Source organism: Lolium rigidum, chromosome 3, assembly GCF_022539505.1.
Source record: "Lolium rigidum isolate FL_2022 chromosome 3, APGP_CSIRO_Lrig_0.1, whole genome shotgun sequence".
NCBI classification, from domain to species: domain Eukaryota; kingdom Viridiplantae; phylum Streptophyta; class Magnoliopsida; order Poales; family Poaceae; genus Lolium; species Lolium rigidum.
The window spans coordinates 36,238,589-36,260,939 of NC_061510.1; the positions used below are offsets into that span (position 1 = coordinate 36,238,589).

A 22,351-nucleotide genomic window follows, 5' to 3' on the forward strand; every position below is an offset into this window, starting at 1 on the left:
AGATATTCTTGTAGCCAATTTTCATGTTAATTCAGGAATAGTGTTCTATTAATGCTCTGGTTAACATCAGCTTTGGCAAATTTGTATGTCAGAAGTCTTTTACTCTTCCAAAGTCTATATTGCTAAGGACAGCCCACTTCTGTCTTAAATGACCACCTAAGGAGAACTTGTACTTTTAAGGGCAGACTGTTTGTTTTGTGTCAGTCTGCTATTGCTCTTTATAGTGCCATAATGATATGTATTCTCATAAGTGTTGACCTAACTTGTTTGTAGATGATGGGGGAGATATTTCTTTACTTCTCTGGACCAACTTCTGCTCTGCCAGCCATGTTACAGATACTTGCAGATTTCGCATCCGCTGAAGGTTAAACACATTTTTTAGTTTACTTTCCACCTTAATTGTTGGACCACTGAATTTGCAACTTGTTATTGTTTATTTGAAGCCTTGCAGTTCACTCCACGATTAAAGGATGTACTTCTGCGCGTTTTACCTATCCTAGGAAGTGTACGAGATGGCCAACGACCTGTGTTTGCAAATGGTACTCCTTTTGCAATATCTTCCAATCATCAGCCTATGTTCTGTTTTTTACTCATATATTTCTGGAAATTTAAAAGGGTACACATCCTGGCTGTATTTATTGATACCATGTTTTCCTTCTGCTCGCAGCATTTAAGTGCTGGTGTCAGGCTGCATGGTTGTATATAGGAGATGCCTCGTCAGGGCTTCCTTTTGACGACGATGTTATGTAAGTTCTCAATTTGAGAAAGATCATTTTCTATCTATTTTAGTTGAGGTAATAGAAGCTGGTTTGTCATCTGTGCAATATTACATCGTCAGGTCCTTCATGAATTCAGTATTTGAATTACTTCTAAAAGTATGGACAGGCTCCCGTGATCTAAAGGTACACATGTTTGTTGTTTGTTGCTATTTACACCCCTTTCAATAGTATAGTGTGTCAACCTGATAAGAGTGTGTTCAGTAGAAAAACTAGACCTACAGAAATGACTTTGTTACAGTTTTCAGAAAGTCTACCTGCCAATAAAACTGGTACATAATAATATTTTGTAATGGCTCAATAAGTTCTGATCCACCATCATAAAGGCTATTGGGTTATTAACGGTATGTTCTAATTAGCACCACAATGCACTCAGATTAAACGGTCGGACAGAATAGCATGCCAAATCATATGGTGACTGTTTGGTAACACCTGCTAATGCATCAAGTGAGAACTTTCCTTGCGGAGAGATTATCATTCGTCGCCTGCAAGGAAGACAGTCAACAAATTGTGCCCATAGGTGCAGACCAGATGGTTGCTATGCATTCTGTATCAATCAGATGGTTGGCGTTGTGAGTTAATTGTCTCCTATTTCATGTGAGAGTTCTTACCAGATAAGGGCACCGACACCAAATTTCTATGATCAATCTTTGGAGTCCCTTGCACAATGGACCTTTTCCGATCTGTCTCTCTTTCTCTCTAGAATATTGCAATTTTGCTATGGTAAGCCGGGATCTTAGTGGCTTACAGACACTGCTGTTGTAGCAATGAAGTATATGTAGCTTTTATATGAATAAACAACATTTCCTTACTGTTCTAGTGAATGCCCCTGCAAACACAAGTGAATCTTTTATACTTGTGACCTGGCGAGCCTGGTATGCTCGTAATGAAGTGACTCATTCTAAACCCCTCCCCACGATCGAAGGATCAAAACGCTTCCTTACTGCTTATGTGAAGTTGTTCCATGATGTTAAAAAGATATCGACTGATGATATCATCAAAGGGAAGTCGGCCGTGGTGGTGGACCCATCTGCTTCTCATACTGTAAGATTGAAAAAACCCTGCTAAAGTCGATGGAAAAGGCCCTCTCCAGGCTGGGTTAAACTGAACTTTGATGGCTCAGTTAAGATGGAGAACGGCTCAGCGGGAGCTTGCATGATTCTCCGCAATGAAAATGGTGGAATCGTTTTTTCGGCATGTTGTCAGCTTGTTAACTGCTTGGTTCCCCTTGAGGCTGAAGCGAGGGCGTGTGAAGAAGGGTTGAAGCTGGCCCTACAATTATCCGATAAGCAGATCATCATGGAGTCTGATTGTGCAGGTTTAGTGACGGCAGTGCTGGAGAAAGGCCAAGATCGCTCTTACTTAACGCAGATTATCTCTGAGATCAAGTTTTTAATGCAGGGTACTAGAGTTATTTCCTTTGTAAAAGTAGATCGGACGCAAAATAGGGTTAGTCACTGCCTTGCTAATTTGGCAAGAGCACATTCTAGAACTATGGTTTGGCTAGGTGCAGGACCTGAATGTGTTCATCGGGCTCTTGACTTAGACCTTCTTGTAAGCCCCGATGCGTAATATATCTTCTTTTACCTGCAAAAAAAAAAGAATAAACAACATTTCCTGATCAATTTAATTTCTAAGAACTGTCCACTGTGTTGTCAACATTTCTATCAGGTCCGGTTGTCTTCTGTGGAAGCTTTGGGAGAAATGGTTGGCCTGGTCACTAGGTCACAGTTGAAATCAGCTCTGCCAAGGATTATACCAGCAATGTTGGACCTGTATGTTTTTTTTCTCATATATTTAGTGAACAAGTCGCAGAATTCTCTCAGATATTTATTTACTTTGAACTTTTGCCCATGTAGATGTAAGAAAGACCAAGAAGTTGCTTTTACCGCAGCTCACAGTCTTCATAACCTTCTCAATGTGTCATTACTGTCAGAAAGTGGCCCTCCTTTACTTGAGTTTGAGGTAACTTAAGATTATTCTTAAAGCATTATATGTTTACTCAAAATACATAGATATGCATATGCTGTATGTTTCTTATTAGAATTCAGAATTATGATTAGTTGATAACAATCGTGCAAATTTTATCCGACACTTCAGTGTGTCATTTTTTTCTGTATAAACCATGTTCCATGAGGAAACATCTGGCACATAAGTTGTCAACTTCTTTTAGGACATTATTTGATATGAATCGGCATTATATATACATAAAAACACATGCATCATGTACTCCTATCATATATGAGTTGAGACAATAGATGTGGTAGACAGGACACATTGTTGTTTTTCTGACATCTTACATATATGTGATGCCAAAGCATGATAACTCGCAGTCTGTTATTTATTGTGTTGCAGGAGCTAAATGTTGTCCTAATTACTCTTCTTCCTTTAGCATCTTTCAACAACAGCAAAGATGAACGCTTGTATGTTTCAAAGGGATTGAAGGTGCATCTTATCTTAAAATCTTTTCCTTTACAATCACTTTGGTTGCATCGAGATATCTGTTAATTCTGCACCCTCTAGGGGATCATTCCAAATCCATGCTGCCACAGTGCGACTTGGCAAATAGAAGTAATGACCAAGCCGCTCATGCAGTCGAGTTTTTTCACTCAAGTAAAGAACCTAAGAAAAGTTGCCGTTTCTTAGGCTTATAGTTTTGGATAGACCACTAACATTTAATAAAAAAAATTCTGGAAGATCCCTGTGCTATTTATTACCTCTGAAGCAAAGTTGTTTTTTGATTTCTGTTGCTCTATACTGGAAGAATGCATACAAATATTTACTGCACATGTGCTAATGTTTACATGCTTGTAGACATACAATGAACTCCAGCATTGTTTCTTGGTAATTGGATTGGCATATCCTGAGGATCTGTGCTTGTTCCTGCTAAGTGTAAGTATGGAGTTGACCAATTTCTACTTCCTACACATCCCAATAACTCAAAATTCATTCTGAAAGAGTTCACATAGGTAGCTTATATAGACCATTTCTGTTGTCTTCCTTTGCCTTATAGAAATGCAGGTCAAAAGATGAAGCATCCATTGTTGGGGCACTTGGAACAATAAAACATCTACTGCCTAGGTCCCCTCCCCCCCCCCCTCTGTTTGGTTGAGAACTATTTGCAACAAGGTCTATAACCTATCCGTACAGGTTATTGGAATCATGGCATACTAAGCAAACATTATTGGTTGAAATAGTCAAATCACTTTTAGAGGAGCAGAGCTTGGGTATTCGGATGGCACTAGCTGAGGTATTCCATATTAACTTTAGTCTTAGTTATGTCAATATTTAATACATATAGCAGTTTATTTTGTTTAATGCATCATACATGCATTAAACATTTTTTTGCCTGTACAGATAATAATACTAGTTCAATCATGTACAGCTGATTGTTGTTATGGCTTCACATTGCTACTTGAGTGGGCATCCTGCTGAGCTTGCGGTTGAGTTTTTGGTGCGGCATAGTGCTATAACTGACGATGATCTAAATGATCTCAACACTCTGAAAAATGAGTACTTCAAGGACAAAAGATTTGAGGTTTAACTAATCCTAGACTATGCACAGTTTACTAACAGGATGCCAACTACTTCAGGATGATTTATCTTATAATTTCATGTATCAGATGAAAATGAGTCTTGCTGGTCTATCTGATCTAAGAGCTGTATGTGAAAAGGGTCTACTTTTACTAGCAATTACCATTCCTGAAATGGAGGTAAAGTAGAAACATGATGTTGTTCTTTAATCTTTACTTTGTGTCCATCTAATTAGCTTTAGCTTATGTAACTAGAATAACAAATATTTTTTCCGTTTTGTGAGTAATGCATTTTACATTTTATTATTTCCAGCTTGTTCTATGGCCATTTCTCTTGCAGCTGATAATCCCAAAGAAGTATACAGGTGCAGTAGCTACGGTGAGCGCTCTTAAGTTATTCTCTACACCATTGATATTTGTCAAAGCAATGGATCTAGTTGGTTATATTTGTAGTATGTTTTTAAATTGAATTCTCACTTTTAATCAGGTTTATGATATTAGTATATTACTTACTGATTACGATGGGGATATTGCAGGTCTGCAAATGCATAACTGAATTGTGTAGGCATAAATTGTCGCAGACAAACCCACTATATACTGAATTTAATGCCTCAAATGAAATGCCAAGTCCCGAGGTAGTTTTTGCTTGATATCAGATGTCATTTAATTTCTCATCCGTAGGTACTTATTTCTCATAGCTATATCGATTATGCAGGATCTGTTTGCTCGTTTGCTGGTGCTTCTGCATAATCCACTTGCTAGGGGGCAACTTGCTACTCAGATCCTGACGGTTTGTCTTTAACTAATTAAATTTTCACTGCTTGTTTTGAGCTAGTCTTTTTTGGTTATCTGATCTGACTTTATGCTCATCTATTTATCCCTTGTTTGGTCTAGCTATCCCAGAAACGTGAATACTTTTCATCTTAGAGATCATGTGTCACATTGAGATTCTTCTATCTTTTGATGGTGAATTATCATAAACTTTATGTTGTAATGGATTAATTATACATGGAATATTAGACATTGACTTGCTTAATATTTTTTAAAAGGTTATATCATACTAGTTCTCTTTGTTGTCAACTGGGATATCTTTCATCATCCCATGCCAATAGGCTGCCTGATACTATTTAGGCTGTCTGATACTGTTTGCTTTCTTTTGGTATCTAGATTTGTTCCGCAGCATTGGGTACCTTATTTTCATTACAACTGAAGTACTGTACTGTTGCAGTGACTGATTACCTTGTTTTCATTACAAGTGAAGTACTGTACCATATCAATAACTGATTATAGCTTTGTTTATTCTCATATCGTGCTATTGAAGCTGTCACTGGTTAAGAACTAAACTCTTTGGGGTCTCTTTCGATCATTGTTTGATGTTTGAATTTTAGAAAAACGTCAAACGTTGTTTATTTGAAGTCGCCATTGTCCTCATTACCTTTGGTTTATGTAGGTGCTGTGCTACTTAGGTTCACTTTTCCCGAGGAACCTTTCTTTATTTTGGGAAGATGAGGTACAGCCCCTTCATCTAGTGTTATTAGTAGTTGAAAATTGCATTCCCATTCCAGTTTTTTGTTAGTAAACCAGCTTTGTATTTTTTGTTCTAAATTAAGAATTAATTATGTAGGACTAGGAGTAAGTTATATATTTTCTGCTCATCTTTCTGCATTATTAATGCCTCAGAGCTGTTCTTAATTTTTATGTTAATCCCCATTTAGAAAATGTGCCACTGTCCATCCTGGCTGTTTCCTAGATCAGTGTGATGCTTGTCCTGTGCGTGGTTTCTTTGTACAATGCACTGAACCATGTAACTTTTGTGATGATTCACTTAACATCGAGAGGTTTGGTAGTGAAATTTCTGCTTGTCATGTTGAAGTGGCTTACAAAATGCATATTTTGGCAAGTATTAGGTCCCTAAGATGAAAGCTTACATCAGTGACCCTGAAGATCTTAAGCAAGATAGCACATACCAGGAAATATGGGATGACATGATACTCAATGTAAGTATGTTATTCTTGCTGTTTGAAGATTATAATCATGTCAGAAAGCAACTGAAATGATGGTTGGTGTGGGATTTTTTTTTCTAACTAGTTGCATTAAAACAGATGTTGGTAAAAGAAGGATTGCTTCTTTGTACCTTTTAGACCTTTTTTATGCGATGCTTCAGATTCTGCTTGCTTCTCTCAAAAGTAATCTTGCTATATCTTCCAGTTTTTCGCTGAATCCTTGGATGTTGTGAATGATAATGTGTGGGTCATATCTCTGGGCGATGCATTTGCTAGACAATATGATCTTTATGCTACATCTGATGGACATTCAGCTTTGCTGCACAGGTAAGTTTATGTTACTCCGCTATGCCTTCCTTTTATCTGGTAATTCTTGGTATAGCTCGGAATGTGGTAACTAATTCTTTTAGTTGGTACGATCTCATTAAGATGAACGTTATGTTTTTGGCTCGTGTGCATAAAATATATTGTCGACATGCCCTTCCAATCAATTTGCTGGAAGTGATTTTTTTAAATGTTTTATCTGCAGATGTTTAGGGATGCTTCTTCAGAAGGTTGATGACAGGATTTATGTCCGTGAAAAAATTGATTGGATGTGTAGACATTCAAGTATGTCTATTCCTGTTAATCGCCTTGGACTTGCCCAAGGCATCGGTTTGGTAAGTTGGAATTAATATGGCGTCTTTTTATTTGATTTTTTTGGGATATTTTCTACTGAAGTTACACTTACAGGTTGCAGCTTCTCATTTGGACACAGTTTTGGAGAAGCTGAAAAACATATTAGAAAATGCAGGGCAAAGTGCTCTCCAGAGGTATTTATATGAAATTTTTGGTAGGAGAATCTATTTTATATTGCTAATCTCTATGAATAATGTTGATGTAGCAGCTCATAAGCTAAGTTGGAAGTAGATACTGCCTTAGTTCACATATACATCTATATGATCAATTTTGTGCCCAAAGCAAATGCTATGTTTTCCCTTCTAAATTAGCCACCAATGATTCTGCCAATATTTGTAATAGGCACTTCATTTCGTTTGTTAAACAATGGTTTTCTTCCATTTCCTCGTTGTCCTACTTGGCCCCATAATTTATTTGACAAAAGAGAAATCGAGATTTGAATGTAAAGTAAATTTAATGGCATCATTGTTTTTGTTTCTTAGTTCATGTTCCAGGCAATATATGTAGCTGATTCATTATATCAATAAATATATGACATTGAGTTCTGCAGGTTGCTCTCATTTTTCTCATTCAGAGAAAAAGTGGAGGATGTTGATGATACATATGCAGCTCTGGCTTTGATGTATGGCTATGCTGCAAGATATGCTCCATCGACAGTCATTGAAGCCAGAATAAATGCGCTTGTGGTATGTATCCAATTTATGAACATGATTGTTTTTATTTCTGCTTCATGGGGGTGACCACTATGATAAATGATAATACATGCAACATGCATTTTGGTGTACTCACCTTTGGGTCATATAAATGTACCTTTTTTTCTATTTTTTGGAGGGTGCACATATGATCATAAATTTGTGCAAGTTCTTACATCCACACTTACTCTGACATGTCCTTGTACCATGTTTGTGAATTGCCCGGTGCGTGTGAACATAGGTGCACCAGATCCACTTCCCGACCATTCTTGTACTGCATTATGTTTGATGACACTTTAATCAGATCACATTAGATATTATCTTGATTTCTCAGTCTGAAGATGTTTGTTGTTTTGGTTTCTAGCTTCATTCTTGTTGAAGTGCATAAGTAGATTGCCTAGCCCTTTCCATCAGTTCGGACTTTTGGTTGCGTTGGCTAGTGCATGAAGCTTAACATTTCTATTTACTTTGTTCTCAGGGTACCAATATGCTTGGAAGATTCCTCTATGTTCAACATCCTACTGCAAAGCAAGCTGTCATTACTGCAATCGACCTTCTAGGTAATTTTCTTAATGTGAAGGTTGCATGCCTTTTCTTGTTTTTAGAGCTAGCCTTTTTTGCTATTTTCTTACAGCCATACAGCAATTGACTTGTTAGTCACAACTCAGAAACATGAGGATGCTATTCACAGTTAGTCAGTTACCGATGTGACCTAGTAGGCGTTGTGGAGGTGGTACCCTAGACACATGAGGATGCTATTCACAGTTAGTCAGTTACCGATGCATACGTCCCTTATGTCTCCTAGATGTTGTCCATCTTATTTTCGCAGTTTCTCATGATTAATTTCTTAATGGTTCAAAGTGTGGCATTGATATTTTGCTTAGTTGCACCTAGATATTATGAATGCATACAACATGATTTACTCCCTCCGTTCTTTATTAATCGACGCGGCGTAGTACACTTCATGCAACTAGTTTAGCGCGAGGGCCGCGTCGATTAATACGGACCTGAGGTAGTAATAGTTCTATGTATTTAAGCCAGCAGTTAAGTTTCTGAGTTTCAGCTTACATGATACACTTTTTGGGGATCTACTATCTTATATGATTACTATAAATGTGTAGGCCGGGCTGTTATTAGCGCCGCTGAAATGGGAATTTCGTTCCCACTGAAACGGAGAGATCAGTTGCTTGAGTATGTGCTAACTCTAATGGGAAGGGATCAAAGTGATGACCTTGTCGATTTCAGCATTGAGCTTTTGCAAACACAAGTACGAACTCAAGTTTTAACCCTTATTTTTGTCACCATTGGTAGATTAAATTCTTCATTCCAGCTGAATTTTATTTATCTTACACAAGCTTTATATCCAACTTCCATTAGACCGAAGTTCTATTCACTGTGATGTATACACTTAGCGCTTGAGTTCGACGGATTTATTCCTGTAAATTCTTCTTACATATGCAGAGTGTTGCTTTAAGTGCTTGTACTACTCTGGTGTCAATAGAGCCAAGGTTACCTTTGGAAACAAGAAACCGTGTCATGAAGGTCTGTTGCAGTGGCCAACGTCACTGAATCATGGCAATAATTTTCAATTTTAGTTTCTATTACTTGTATAATACTATGGTTTTGAGTTCTCTAGGTTCCATTTTCAGGCAACCTTAGGTTTTTTTGCTTTGCCAACTGAGCCCTCAAACATTGTGGAGAGTCTGATAACAAACCTCATTATTCTGTTAGGTGCCATTCTGCTAACTAGGTAATGCTTTAAACTCACTTTTTAAATTTCTGAATTTTATTTTTGGATAAGCTTGCCTGCTATGCTTTCTTCTGATAGTGATGCAAGTGGGGTCACCATTAGGGTACCCTTTACCCTCTTTAGTTCAAAAAAACAACTAACTTTTTCAAGATGATGATGTCATTGTAAAAGTTAGTTAATTTTTGTTGAAGTAAAGAGGGTAGAGGGTACCTAATGTTGACCCACTTGCATCTCTATCTTCTGTTCTTTCCCTTATGCCACTTGCTTGATGTACACTTTTGTTTTATTGTGTTATGGCCATTTTCTTTGTCAGTGGTGAAGATGGCCGAAGCAGAGCAGAGCAGCTGTTGCATATTCTTAGACAACTCGATCCATATGTTTCATCATCTGCAGAACACCAGAGGAGAAGGGGATGTATTGCTGTGCATGAGGTGTTAATAAAGTTCCGCAATCTTTGTTCTGGTGGATTTGGTGCGTTGGGCTCCTATCCAACTTTGACCCTAAAACAAATTGATCAGGGAGGGTCTAGGAGCTTGTCAAGTTTGCCATGTATGTTGAATATTTTCTTAGATTGCTACTGCAATTGTATGATTTATGAACCCAGTAGGTCAAGAATGCTTTTCTATTTTGTACCAGCTGCATTCGTGTTGCCGAACAGAGATTCATTAAGCTTGGGAGAGAGGGTAATGGCATATCTACCTCGTTGCGCTGATACAGATGATGAAGTTAGAAAAGTTGCGATTCAGGTTCGTGCAGAAAGTAGCCGATTTGTGTTCCTTGACCTACCATAACTTTTTGTTCGTGCGACGTGCCTTTTTCTGGGCATTCTGGTTTCAGTGTGGCACACACAGAGATTAAGAGAGTAGTTTCCTAACAATTTTTATTGTTCAGCATAACATATGTTATATAGTTATGCTGAAAATAGCCATGTTTCGCAGAAGATAACACAAGGACCTACAGCATATAGCATAGCTGTTAACTTATTTCTTTTATGTTTTGAAATTGAGCTCATAAATTTACCTTCATCATGTGTTTTTCCTGTATCAGATCATTGCACTTTTCTTCAATATATCTCTGTCACTTCCAAAGCAGAAGGCTGCTAATGACATAGATCTAGAATCTTCATACGGGGCTTTGTCCTCCCTAGAGGACATAGTCTCTGTTATCAGAAGGGTGGGTGTCCTGTGTTACTTTACTCTCCATTAAGTCCTCTTCTGTGAGCAAATGTTAACCTTCTTTCTATTGTCTCAGAAGGCATCTGTTGACCAGATCGAAGTATTTCATAGGGTTGTCTCCTCCGTGTGTATTCTACTATCTAGGGAAGAGGTAAATAATATTAGCTGAAATCTTACTGTAATTGGAGAATGCCATCATAGTTATTGACATATTTTCGCTGTACTTTTACAGTTGGTTGTCTTGCTACACTCTTGCACATTAGCGACATGTGATAAAGTAAAGCAATCAGCAGATGGTTCCATTCAAGCTATTATAGTATTTATTATCAGAAGAGGCAAGGATCTACGTGAAGCTGATGTATTGAGGTTAGTTTATGGAACTGTGGCAATTAGCTCAGAAAGCATCCTAAAATGTTGCACTTAATTAGGAAAACATTGAGATATATACGTTCTCTTCTAGATGACACTACAAAATACATGTATCCTTGGAAAATAACAATCATAGCAGAACCAAAATATCCTCCATCTCAGTTGAGGACATAGAGGGTGCAAACTGTATGGTTACTTCAGGATGTGATGCGTGATGTTGGCCTGAGTGGGGCTGTGGGCAACAAATCTTTGGAGATGCCTCAGTAAGCACCATATTTGAAAAAAGACAATTAAAAAGGACATCACATAAGGAGATTTTGGTTAGTTCGAAAAGGTGACATAGCATAGTGTAATTCCCTGAGACAACAGCCACTGTCATCCAGCAATGACCATCTGTTAGGAAATAATTTTGTTAACTATACATCTTTCAGAGTGTAAAGTGTTACTCACCTGATTTTCTCAAAAAGAAACACAGTGTATTACCTTTTTAGTTTATTTTCTGATTCAAATATTGCTAAGATCTCATTTGTGATGCTACAGGACAACACAATCTCTGCTCTCGTCAGCTATTACTCTTACCGACAAGCACTCACGCCAAGAAGTTCTCAATGCAGTATCCATTATCAGCCTTTTGTCTATAGTTTTCAGTACCAATATTCTTGTCAAGGATTATTCCCACAATCAGTTTTTACCTTTGACTTTAAGATAGATATCATGCTTAGCAGAAAATACCAACCACATTGTGGTTTTTGATGAGGTTCTATTTGTGGCTGGGCGAGATATTTGTACAAAGGACATATCAAGAATTCGTGGCGGTTGGGCTATACAAGATGTTTTTTATGTAAGTATTTGTGCCGAGCCTGGGCATCTTATTATGCAAGTTTTCATATGCATTTACGACTTGTATCTTCATTGCATTAAGTTATACAGTATATTAAAAGGCACATGTATGTGGTACTTTGTACAAATAGAGTGTGCATTCAATGACAGACCAGAACCTCCCTTATTTAAAATGTATATTCCTATTCGTAAATGACTTCTGACATTCATATATTTATAGACTGTTGTAATTAGGACTCTCAAGGCATAGTAGACTTTAAAAATCTTCATTCAGATTGTTAAGTTCCTAGGAAATCGATAGGTATTCTTTGCACTTAATTTCTTCTAAGAAATGCATGCTCTATCCTTCCTGATTTGAGATATTTCAAATATGTGGTAGGAAAGAAAAACCCCATAAAATATTATCCCAAAACTCTAGACATATAGTGAGAGCCTAATTTTCTATTGTTTGTTTAGTTGAAAAGTTTGTAATTCTGTAAGTGTCAGGTTCCTTCTGCATTTCCCCTTTCTAAAGAATACTTCTTGTGGTACTAGTTTAGGTGCACCTGATCTCAGATAACAAGGTTTATGATGATACTGATTTAGATTATGTTCACATTCCTTACATTCACCTTGATATACAGCAATGCCGTGCATAATTAATTCACAATGGTAATTTACTTGGACTTTTGAACCGAAACTTAGTGTAGACCCTGACAGTAATGGTTTACTTGGATGATAATTCCAGGTTAAAATAGCAACCATAATTAAGCAGCAATTGGATAGGTGAATTCTACAGATATACTTCTAATTATGTGCTTCATGTTTTCCCTGGTTTTAGGCCTTTTCCCAGCATAAGGTGTTAGCTACTCGTTTTTTGGAGTACATTTTATTTATACTTCACAAAGAACCCGTTGCAACAAATGATTCAGAAAAAGGAGAAAATAACTCAGAATCATCAGCCGATGACTCTATTCTACAAGCAACTATGTTTGCTCTCAATGCATTCCTGAGGTATGTATCTCCATCTGATGACTAACTGCTGATGTTGACTAATGGTGGACAATGGGACACCTTTCATCTGCTCATTTCATGTACTTGAAAGTTAAAATGTTTAAACTTCACAGAGGTGGTGGGAAGATTGGGAAACAAGCAGTTGAGCAAAGTTACCCTTCTGTTCTTTCTGCGCTTATACTGAAGCTGGGAGGTCTTCATAGTCTTGCTGAATTAGGCCGAAATGAGCTTCTACGGTGAGATCTGTAGCTTTCTTGAATCTTTATTTGATGTATGAAGGCTAATGAGAAATGATGTATGGAAGTTTGTGACCTCATGTTCTGCAGATCGTTGTTAATTGCATTCCGGTCATTCTGTGATTGTGTTGGCGATGTCGAGATGGGAAAGGTGCTTTGCTTAATGGCTCTTGCCTGTCAACTGTGCAACAATTATTGACTGTAAAATTCTTGTCATTTCATAGATATTAGCTCGTGATGGTGAACAAACTGAGAAGGAGAAAATGATTGATCTTGTTCAAGAGGTTGCATGCAGTTCCTCAGTAAAGAGGCCCAAAGAGGTAACTTCTAGAGTGTTTTATGTGAGTCTTTCTGAGTTAATAGATTAGTGACCTTTTGGTGAAAAGAACATCTGCTGACAGGAGCTGAACCCTCACTCAGGATGCAGATGGACACCTCCGTGCCATCCGCCACGTTTACCGACAAAGCCGCGTAGCTATTTTTCCGTTTCCGCGGAGTCCGTATAATCGTTTTTAACTTTCCGCGGAGTCCGTCGGACAACACGGACAGAGCAAGAACTCTTTCCTCTTCCTTCTCTGCTAGATTCTTCCCCACCTCTGCCGGATTCTGTTCATCCTCCGCCCCTACGCCCATACTTTCTCCGTCTCCCACAGGATTTTGCCCTTCTCCACCGTTGCATCCATCTTGCTCCGCAAACGGCGACGGCAAGGGAGCCAGGCCCCAGACTGGCGCAGGTGTAGAGGGGAAGGTGCTGGTCACGACGAGTGGGGCGTCCTCCCAGGCTCAGCGGTGGCGAGTGGAATCACGGCTTGCCCTTCCTCAGTTCTTTCTTCGACTTGCCGATCTGTTTTTTCTAAGCACGATAGACGGAAGTGGTGGACTAAACAGGCACTGTCCGTGAGTCCGTTTAGTTTAGGCGGCCCGTCCAGGACGTCATTTAGCCAATTTACACGGCCCGGACACACGGAATTCACGGACGTCCGTGTCCATTTACATCCTGAACCCTCACTTTCAAACTATAAATAAAATACATCCTTTTCCATCTTTTTATGCGTTTGAATGTCATCACCAACGTCCTTTGAAGCCATAGCTGCCAGAAACTCTAGGAAGTATGTAATCCCTTGCAAAAAAACATTTAGGAATAGCCACCATGTTTATTTTATTTGCAGTCTATGGAACTATGGAAGTTGCCCATGAAGGTTTAATTGATTGATCTTCACCACTCTGAACCAATTTCACAAGAAAACAAGATATGTTCACAGTTCTCTTTACACCTTACTTAATGTTTTGGTTTCGCCATGTAGCCTATCTGATATATGGTCAGCCAATGAGTCCCACTAAGTTGTAATACCTTTACGCGATGTATAAAAGCACATAAAATTTCCAGATTCAACATTAAATTGCAGTCTTCTAGAGCCTAAGCTGTTAGGAACTATTTCATGATAATAGGGATGATATGCTAGAGCTAAAATAAAGATGATACTCTTTGAATGTGAAATTTGCTTGTCTCAGCTCTTCTGAAACTCTTATAAGCTTTCATTCAAAACTGGGGGTGCTCATTGTCATAATTACAACTGTTTTTACGTATTCAATCAAAAAACATGTTTGACAGTCACTGTTCAATAGGTTTGATGCATATATTATTATATTGTGTGGTGAAATCACTGTACCAAAATAACTGGTTAATATTACCACAGGTTCTGCCAACCTGCGCTATCTTAAGCAAATCTCTCAACAGAAATCAGAGGGCTGAAAGGGAGGCTGCTGCTGCTGCACTATCGGAGTTTATTCGTCACAGGTATTTAATGCCATTCTTCAAAATACAAGTCTGGAAATGTTCACTGTACCTCCAGAAAACAAAGGAAGAATCAAAATGATTAGTTTCTGGATGCTTAGACTGAAACAGAGCTCAATCTCCTATGTGATTAGTTTCTGACTGGTTACCTGCGGTTACCACTCAGTGGTCCTCATTGCTAAGGCAGGTACCAACTGGTATATTGATCTGTTTTGAAACAATATAAACATAAGTAGCTCAAGAAGCTCAAATTGCAAAAGCTTGAGAAAGCACTAACTGGTTAATCTGGTGTTCCCTTGAAAACAGGAAAAGACTTGACTATGCATACATTTTTACAATGTGACATCTGACATGGTCCGTATATTTTCTCAAGAAAAATCATGCCCTGTCACTAAAAAGTATATTAAAACAATACTTAATTTCATGCATTATGTATGTTGCAAATTTATTGTAGTATTGTTAGCAAATATGTCCATGATTTTTTCTGTGGTTTATGGACACAAATCACACTGATCTATTTCACTTGTATGCCGTACACAGTAAAACTTGCCAATTACCTAATACAGCTGCTTTTTCTGAAGTGAAAAGGAACCTGCATTGCTTGAACAAATAGTCGAGGAATTGTGTCAACATGTTACCGATGACTCACCAACTGTCAGGAGTCTCTGCTTGCGAGGACTTGTACAGGTCATCAATCTAAACAGAGCAACTTTTTAAGGATATTCATGTTTGGCACTTGAGTAACATAGGTTGTGTGATATTGTTTGCGTACAAAGGTTGACAGGAAGGGGATGTATGTGTTTCTCTTTATTTGATGTCTGAAGTGATCTCGCCTTTCCTTTGTTTTCTGAATCTTATAATTCCTACATAATACCTTCTGCTGAGTAAATCATGATTTAGTTGATGGCTTCTGTGTCATTTTGTAGCATTCTAAATCTTATGCTTAATGTTTCTGGTCACCTCTTTCAGATACCTGAGAGCCACATGCTTAAGTATATCCAGCAAGTCCTAGGAGTAATATTAGCATTACTTGAAGATGCCAACGAATCTGTTCAACTAACTGCTGTCCAGTGCTTGTTGACTGTGAGTTCCTTAATGTATTACAAGATAAAAATTGGCTTAAATTCCATTTTCGTTCAATTTAATAGAACATAGAAACATCATGCACTGGTTTCAGGTTCTTAATGTGTCAGAACAAGATGCTGTTGAGCCCATTTTAATAAGTCTCTTAGTAAGGCTAAGGAATCTCCAGGTAACCATTCAGAACAATCGTACCTTAATGCATTACCATTTTTATTGGCATGATGTGGGTATTTTGTAAATTTGTGATGGTTAGTATGGACCTGTTAAGTGCAATTGATGACAAAAAACATTATGTGGAATTTATTGTGCACATGGAATCTAGAACAAGTATAATGTCTTCTCAAAATAGCTAGTCACACTTACTGCGGGTTTTGGGGCGCCATGGACAGCCCATTCCCACTTGCACCCTGAGGCACAACCAGCCTAAGTGCTTTCTTGAACAATACCTGAATTTAATGATGTAGTTGGTTTACCCTGTTTCAAAGGAAATTACATTTTTTTGCAGCTATTTCTTAGCACTAGTTTTTGGTAATTCTGGTATAACTATTTTGCTTCGAAACTTGGCATTTACATGCCACTGAGCGAATCCTCTTTTGTCTTTTTGGTGCTTTCGGGTTATCTCATGAGATTGTATTAGATGCATCTCCCTTTTCACTCTGATAGTTCGGTTCTTTACTTATAAATGATGACTGTAAACAACCTAGGGCTGTGACCTATTCTGTAACTTCTCTTCTACAGATTTCCATGAATACAAAAATGAGGTCCAATGCATTTGCAGCTTATGGTGCTCTAAGTTCCTATGGTGTTGGTTCACAGCATCATGCTTTTCTTGAGCAGGTAACACCCAGATTCTACTCCGGTTGTTTTACTAGTATACCATTAGCAGGGAGCTGTTATCATGTAAGCCTTCTTATAGGATGCTGTGTAATGGTCACAGGAAGTGTTAAGGAAGTTTTATGGATTGTTAATGTAATTATAAGGATTGTTTTACTTATGCTTCTCAAGCTACCAATTTCTTTGCCGGCTTCTGCAGATTCATGCCACCCTTCCACGTTTGATCCTCCATCTTCATGATAAGGACCTAAGTGTTCGCCTTGCCTGCCGGGTATGCAGTCCTTGCTTTGTTTTCCCTTACTAAACATTTCCTTTAAATTGCATATCTTGATATTTGTGAGTTTTTGGAAACAGAACACTTTTCAGCTCCTAGCGCCTTCCATGGAAGTAGAGGGTTTGTCTTCGCTCCTCAATAAACAATATTTCACTTCTGATCGCCGGTCTGTGTTGAACCTTCCTAGCTATTTCTCTTTTATTTTTCAATTTTATTTTAAATGACATGTTTAATGTGATGTGCGCTCAGATCTGATTACGAAGACTTCATTAGGGACTTAACAAGACAACTTTGTCGACTATCTCCTGCCAGAGTTGACAGCTACCTAGAATCTGCTATCCAGGTACCCCTTTTTCTAGTATTCAGGAGAGCTGCATGTATATATATTAAAAAAGAGAGATAGTTCTACTGTTCAAACAAAGGCACGAAGTGTATTCTGCTTTGAGATCTTCTTTTGTTTCTTTCCATGCACACTGTCCATGCAACCAGCATGACCAAACTAGAATGTGAGTAATTTCATTTTTCTTGATTTAGGCATTTGATGCCCCTTGGCCGGTCATTCAAGCAAATGCAGTTTGCTTGGTTAGTTGCATGCTATCCTTTTTAGACGATCAACGCTTCCTTGCTCCTTACTTCTCCCAGGTGCCTACACTCACTGCCTACACTGTTTTCGTACTGTACTTGCTTCAACCATATCATAGGGAGCCGCTAATAGCCTAACGCTCTTTTGTGTCAAGGTGTTCGCTATGTTGGTTGGTAGAATGAGCCAATCACCAGAGGCCGTTGTTCGGGCATCAGCATCTTCTGCAATGGGCCTCCTGATAAAGAGGTCTAACATGCTTAAGCCATCGAGTTCACAATTTGATCGAGTTGATCCTTCACAAAGTTCTCAACATGGAGATCCTCATGCTAAAACATCGTCCGAGCATCAAGAAGAGAACACAGTGAAGCCAGATGGCGCGCCGCAGGGAGAGCAATAGAAGCGATCGAAGCCGATCTTGCTTAGATGTAAAATCTATTGTACATGTACATAGTTTAATGTGTGAACGCTGCCTGCCAGTACATTTTGTGCCGCCTTCATGAGCATAGAGATGTAATTATGTAGCCATGTCCATAGGTCTTTAATGCTTCTGTACAGCAGACTGTTGCAGTTCGTTGATTACTTGTAGAATTTGTTGTGTTCTGTAACCATGCAATATGATGATGTGCCTTCGGTGATGCCATATTTAGCTGGTTTCAGCTTATTAAATAGGGCTCTGGGAAAGTGCTCACATCAACAACAAGGAAGGAGCTTCCTGAGAGACAACACAAGATTCGGGAAATGGTCAAATGATTTGTAACTTGTGTACTTAACAAGTCCTGAGGATTTGGACCCTAAAAAAAGTGTCCGGAGGATTCAGCATTGAGGGATAGCTGGAACGAGGTGAACTTCTTCGGCTTGGGCAGTGTATGGCGTGCATGGATTCAACGAGGTTTCACCAGTTAGAACTATAGGGCCTCAATCTTATTCGCAACTGGTAAAAGCAGCAGATGTTTTTCAGCAGGCAACTTGTTGGGTTCTGTAGCATTTGGGATTGTGTACAAAGAAGAGTTAGATGGCCAAAAACGTGCATGAGGAAACTTATGCTGTGAAGGTACTCAAACTTCAAACTCCCAAGACACCCAGGAGCTTCACTGCTGAACATGAAGCAACAAAGAAATATGCGGCACAGGAATCTTGTCAAGATAGTTATGATCTCCTCAAGCATTTATAACAGATGGGGTGATCTCAAAGCAATTGTGTATGAGTTCATGTCTGATGGTACCCTGGATGGGTGGCTGCATCCAGACACAGATGGCCAAACAGGACACAAGCAACTGAATCTGTGTGAGTGACCATACTACTTTTTTTTTGAGGTAGAGTGACCATACTACTTGACGTGGCTTGTGGTGTAAAATTAGACGTGTATACCTCCATATACACATCCATATACACCTTGCTAAATTTACACCTAATTTTTCAGTGGAACGTGTATATTCTCCATCCTATATTTTACACCTTGCTAAATTAGTAGTATTTTTGTAACTACCAGTTTACCAATTGGACTTGCTCTTCAACATATGTACTACAAACAGATCCTTAATTCTTACAAATAAGTCCTTGATCGAAAATAAACAAAAGCAATTAGACCCGAATCGTTCACGTTCCAGCTAGCTAGCTCTATCTCACGTTCCAGCTAGCTAGCTCTTATCTCCAATTCTCCATTGGCGTCACCAGGCGGACGCGGAGGCGGCCGGCGGCCAGCAGCGACCTGCGGGAGGGCGGCGACGGACGTGGAGGAGGGCGACCTGCCGTGACTGACGCGGACACGGAGGCGGCCGACGGCGCGATACCTACACGAGGGCGGCGACAGTCTATTCCGGCGACCTTCTGATGGGCTCCGGACGGGGGCGGGAGCGAGCGGTTGCACGCCCATGAGTGTGGCCAGGCACGGCCGGATACACCATCCACTAGAGATGCTCTCATTACCATGGTCCAGCACCTGTTGTACATTGTTATGTTTAACACTGAGTAATGTGCTCTTAGATGCTGATATGGTGGCCCATGTTGGAGACTTTGGACTTGCAAGGATTTCTTGTTGAGAAAAACTCATTTCTCCAATGGTCAATGAGCTCCGAGGGACTTGCGAAAACAATTGGTTATGCTGCTCTAGGTTAGCCGTCCTTCCATGAAACATAATATGGTGGTCCTTCCATGAAACATAATATGGTGCTTTTGTGCTGATGATGCAATTGTTTGATGATATCTTCAGTTGGCATTCTGATCGATGGTGTTTAGTACATGTTGAAAGAGATTCCCTTGTAGCTTAGTATGTTGAAGACTCAATTGAACACAGATTTTAAAAAATGCACCAGCCGGGAATCGAACCCGGGTCTGTACCGTGGCAGGGTACTATTCTACCACTAGACCACTGGTGCTTGCTGAAATTACGAGTAACTAGATATTATATTACCTATCGTCAGGGTCGTACTTTTCAGTTGACACATTACAAGTTCGTATTCACAATCAATAGAGGTGAAACGCAACGGGTATTTACGGACCATTCGTCGAAGCAAAAGCCTATGGATTAGATAAATAGCTATATGTTACCACTGTTTCGAAAAATCGATCGAGACACCGGTTTATTGACCGATTTATCGTGAATCGGGTGGTACCGATACGATTTCAGCATATCGGCCAGTTTACCATAACACTGATATTTCGCCGATTTTCTTCATGAGAGCCGATATTTCGCCCGATTTTCACTCTCATGGCCGATATTCTGATTCTTAGTGAAATTTCAATACAATTTGGTATGACAGTCAATATTTTCGTTCTATGATTTTGTAGAATTGTGCAGTAGCTCAAATTTTTCATTATTATTTATTCAAATACAAGGAATCAAGGTAATACTTATGTGCAGTGGTCCAATATTATTTTTTGCATAGAATATTATAGAAAATTTAGTGTCAAAAATTAGGATTCACAAAAAATAAGCCGATAAATGGCGGACCGATAAAATCGATTAATAGACCGATAAGCGATTAATCTTTATTTTAAGGGCGACCGATAAGTTAAGATTAACGATTTCTTGAACATTGTATGTTACTATGCATGGCTGTGCCTGTTTTCGACACTGAAATTTATGATATTAAATTAGTAAAATCTGACTATATGTGTTGGGCCCTTGTGTGCCGGTTGTTGTCTAGGTTTAGTCCGAGTTGTATCGGTTTTCGTTCGGTTTTTCGTTAATTAACTGGGCACCTTTTTTCTTGATTAATGGATATGCAAGCTTTTGCCTCGTTTAAAAAGACTATATTTGACTATATGGTCTTTTTAAGAGATCCGTTTGTATACTCTCTCTATTCACAATTACCTCGCATTCTTTGTGTAGTCGAAGTGAAACTTTACAAAATTTGACCAAATATCTAGGAAAGAATATCAAAATTCATAATAAGAATGCATATAATTTGAAAACATATGCATCCTTATTATGAATTTTAATATTTTTTGCTATTTTTGGTCAAACTTTACAAATGTTGACACCCAGAACGTGAGGTAATTGTGAAGGGATCCAAGATAAGCTATCTTAAATTCTTAATAGGCCTATGCATTTTAACCCACTCATGCATTCCTTTTTCAAGGACAGCCCTACCAACTACTCTCTCTATCCCAATATAGGATGCTTATAATATTTAGATAAAGTCAAACTTCTTAAAATTTGACCAACTATATAGGAAAAAGTTTCAACACTTATAATCCAAAATTAATATTTTTAGAACCATCATGAAATATATTTTCATATTATGAGCATTTAAAATTTTAGATGTTGATATGTTTTTGTAGATAGTTGCTCAAATTTTAAAAGTTCGGCTTTGACTAAAAATTATAGGCATCGTAATTTGGGAAGGATGGAGTAATGCATTTGTGTCTTATCTCATATTGTGTTTCTGCTTATTTATCCTCCATATGCTTTCGGAAGGTTGCATTTTGTATACAACGGGTGTATATATATCTAGGAGCCAAAGTGGATTTCCGGATGTTCATGAGCTTTGTATTCATGACACTCAGGGCCTATATATGTAGTAGGTAGCAGATTATTGATCAAACTCGATGGAAATGTGGCACATGTTAAAAGTTTAATAGTATGAACATCTATCTGCTGATACATACATTTCATGGAGACGATGCATATATACATCACAGTAACACACCGGTTGAGTGGAGTGCATTGTGTTCCTCCAAAAACAGTGGAGCCAAGGCAGTAGGAGTTCATCACGGCATCCTGACACCTAACTGAAACCATAGTTCAGACTGCTTGACTGTCACTACCACCTCGGTCAGGATGATCTCATCAAATTATACTGTATTGTGACCTTGGCATGGCCGTGCAAGAAACAAATACAGGACAGGATGTTGATGATGACAACACAAAGCAGTCGAGCACCCAAAAGAGGGGCAGGAAAAGCTAGCACTTGCCCTGGAGCAGGAGGAGTACCTCAGTTCGGATATCCCAGGGAGATGCCGGTGGAAAGGAGGCGGCTCGTCACGTAAAGCGCAACAACTAAAAGGCCACATCAAACAAAGCTGGTTGTGGGTGGCACTGGCATCATCACCAAGTGAAAAAGGCCCTTGATGCTCGCCGCATATCCTCAGGATGATACCCTCCTCCTGCCTCTGTTCCCTCCACAAGTCACAAACTCACAGTTGCTCCTCGTCTCTCTCAGAATTTAATGTAAGCACCAGCTTAGCCACATTTGCAATTCTTCAAAACTGCTTAGCTCTCGTGCGTGCCAAGTT

At 38.9% G+C, this 22,351-nt stretch overlaps 1 protein-coding gene and 1 non-coding gene across 3 annotated transcripts; one reads left to right on the plus strand and one right to left on the minus strand.

Annotated features, from left to right (window-relative positions):
• Window positions 1–273: 273 nt before the first annotated feature.
• Window positions 274–18,254, plus strand: LOC124701435 (protein SHOOT GRAVITROPISM 6; the record flags this gene model as incomplete). 2 transcript variants are annotated; one of them, XM_047233486.1, is given in 46 exon segments in its annotated part: window positions 274–364; window positions 444–539; window positions 668–746; window positions 839–902; window positions 2,448–2,551; window positions 2,636–2,741; window positions 3,132–3,221; window positions 3,591–3,668; window positions 3,790–3,857; window positions 3,927–4,026; window positions 4,162–4,314; window positions 4,400–4,489; window positions 4,623–4,688; window positions 4,846–4,944; window positions 5,025–5,099; window positions 5,760–5,819; window positions 6,217–6,306; window positions 6,518–6,639; window positions 6,842–6,971; window positions 7,045–7,124; window positions 7,541–7,676; window positions 8,161–8,242; window positions 8,804–8,949; window positions 9,144–9,224; window positions 9,332–9,432; window positions 9,746–9,981; window positions 10,069–10,178; window positions 10,480–10,605; window positions 10,684–10,758; window positions 10,840–10,973; window positions 11,517–11,589; window positions 11,686–11,817; window positions 12,637–12,809; window positions 12,923–13,045; window positions 13,136–13,196; window positions 13,270–13,365; window positions 14,743–14,843; window positions 15,422–15,527; window positions 15,810–15,923; window positions 16,018–16,092; window positions 16,662–16,760; window positions 16,957–17,028; window positions 17,112–17,197; window positions 17,281–17,374; window positions 17,566–17,673; window positions 17,769–18,254. In XM_047233486.1, coding segments are annotated over 46 exon segments (4,824 nt in total), but the record flags the coding sequence as incomplete, so codon positions are not given.
• A 1,664-nt stretch (window positions 18,255–19,918) lies between these two features.
• Window positions 19,919–19,989, minus strand: TRNAG-GCC. The gene has a single exon. It is a non-coding gene; the product is annotated as a tRNA-Gly (tRNA).
• Window positions 19,990–22,351: the final 2,362 nt, after the last annotated feature.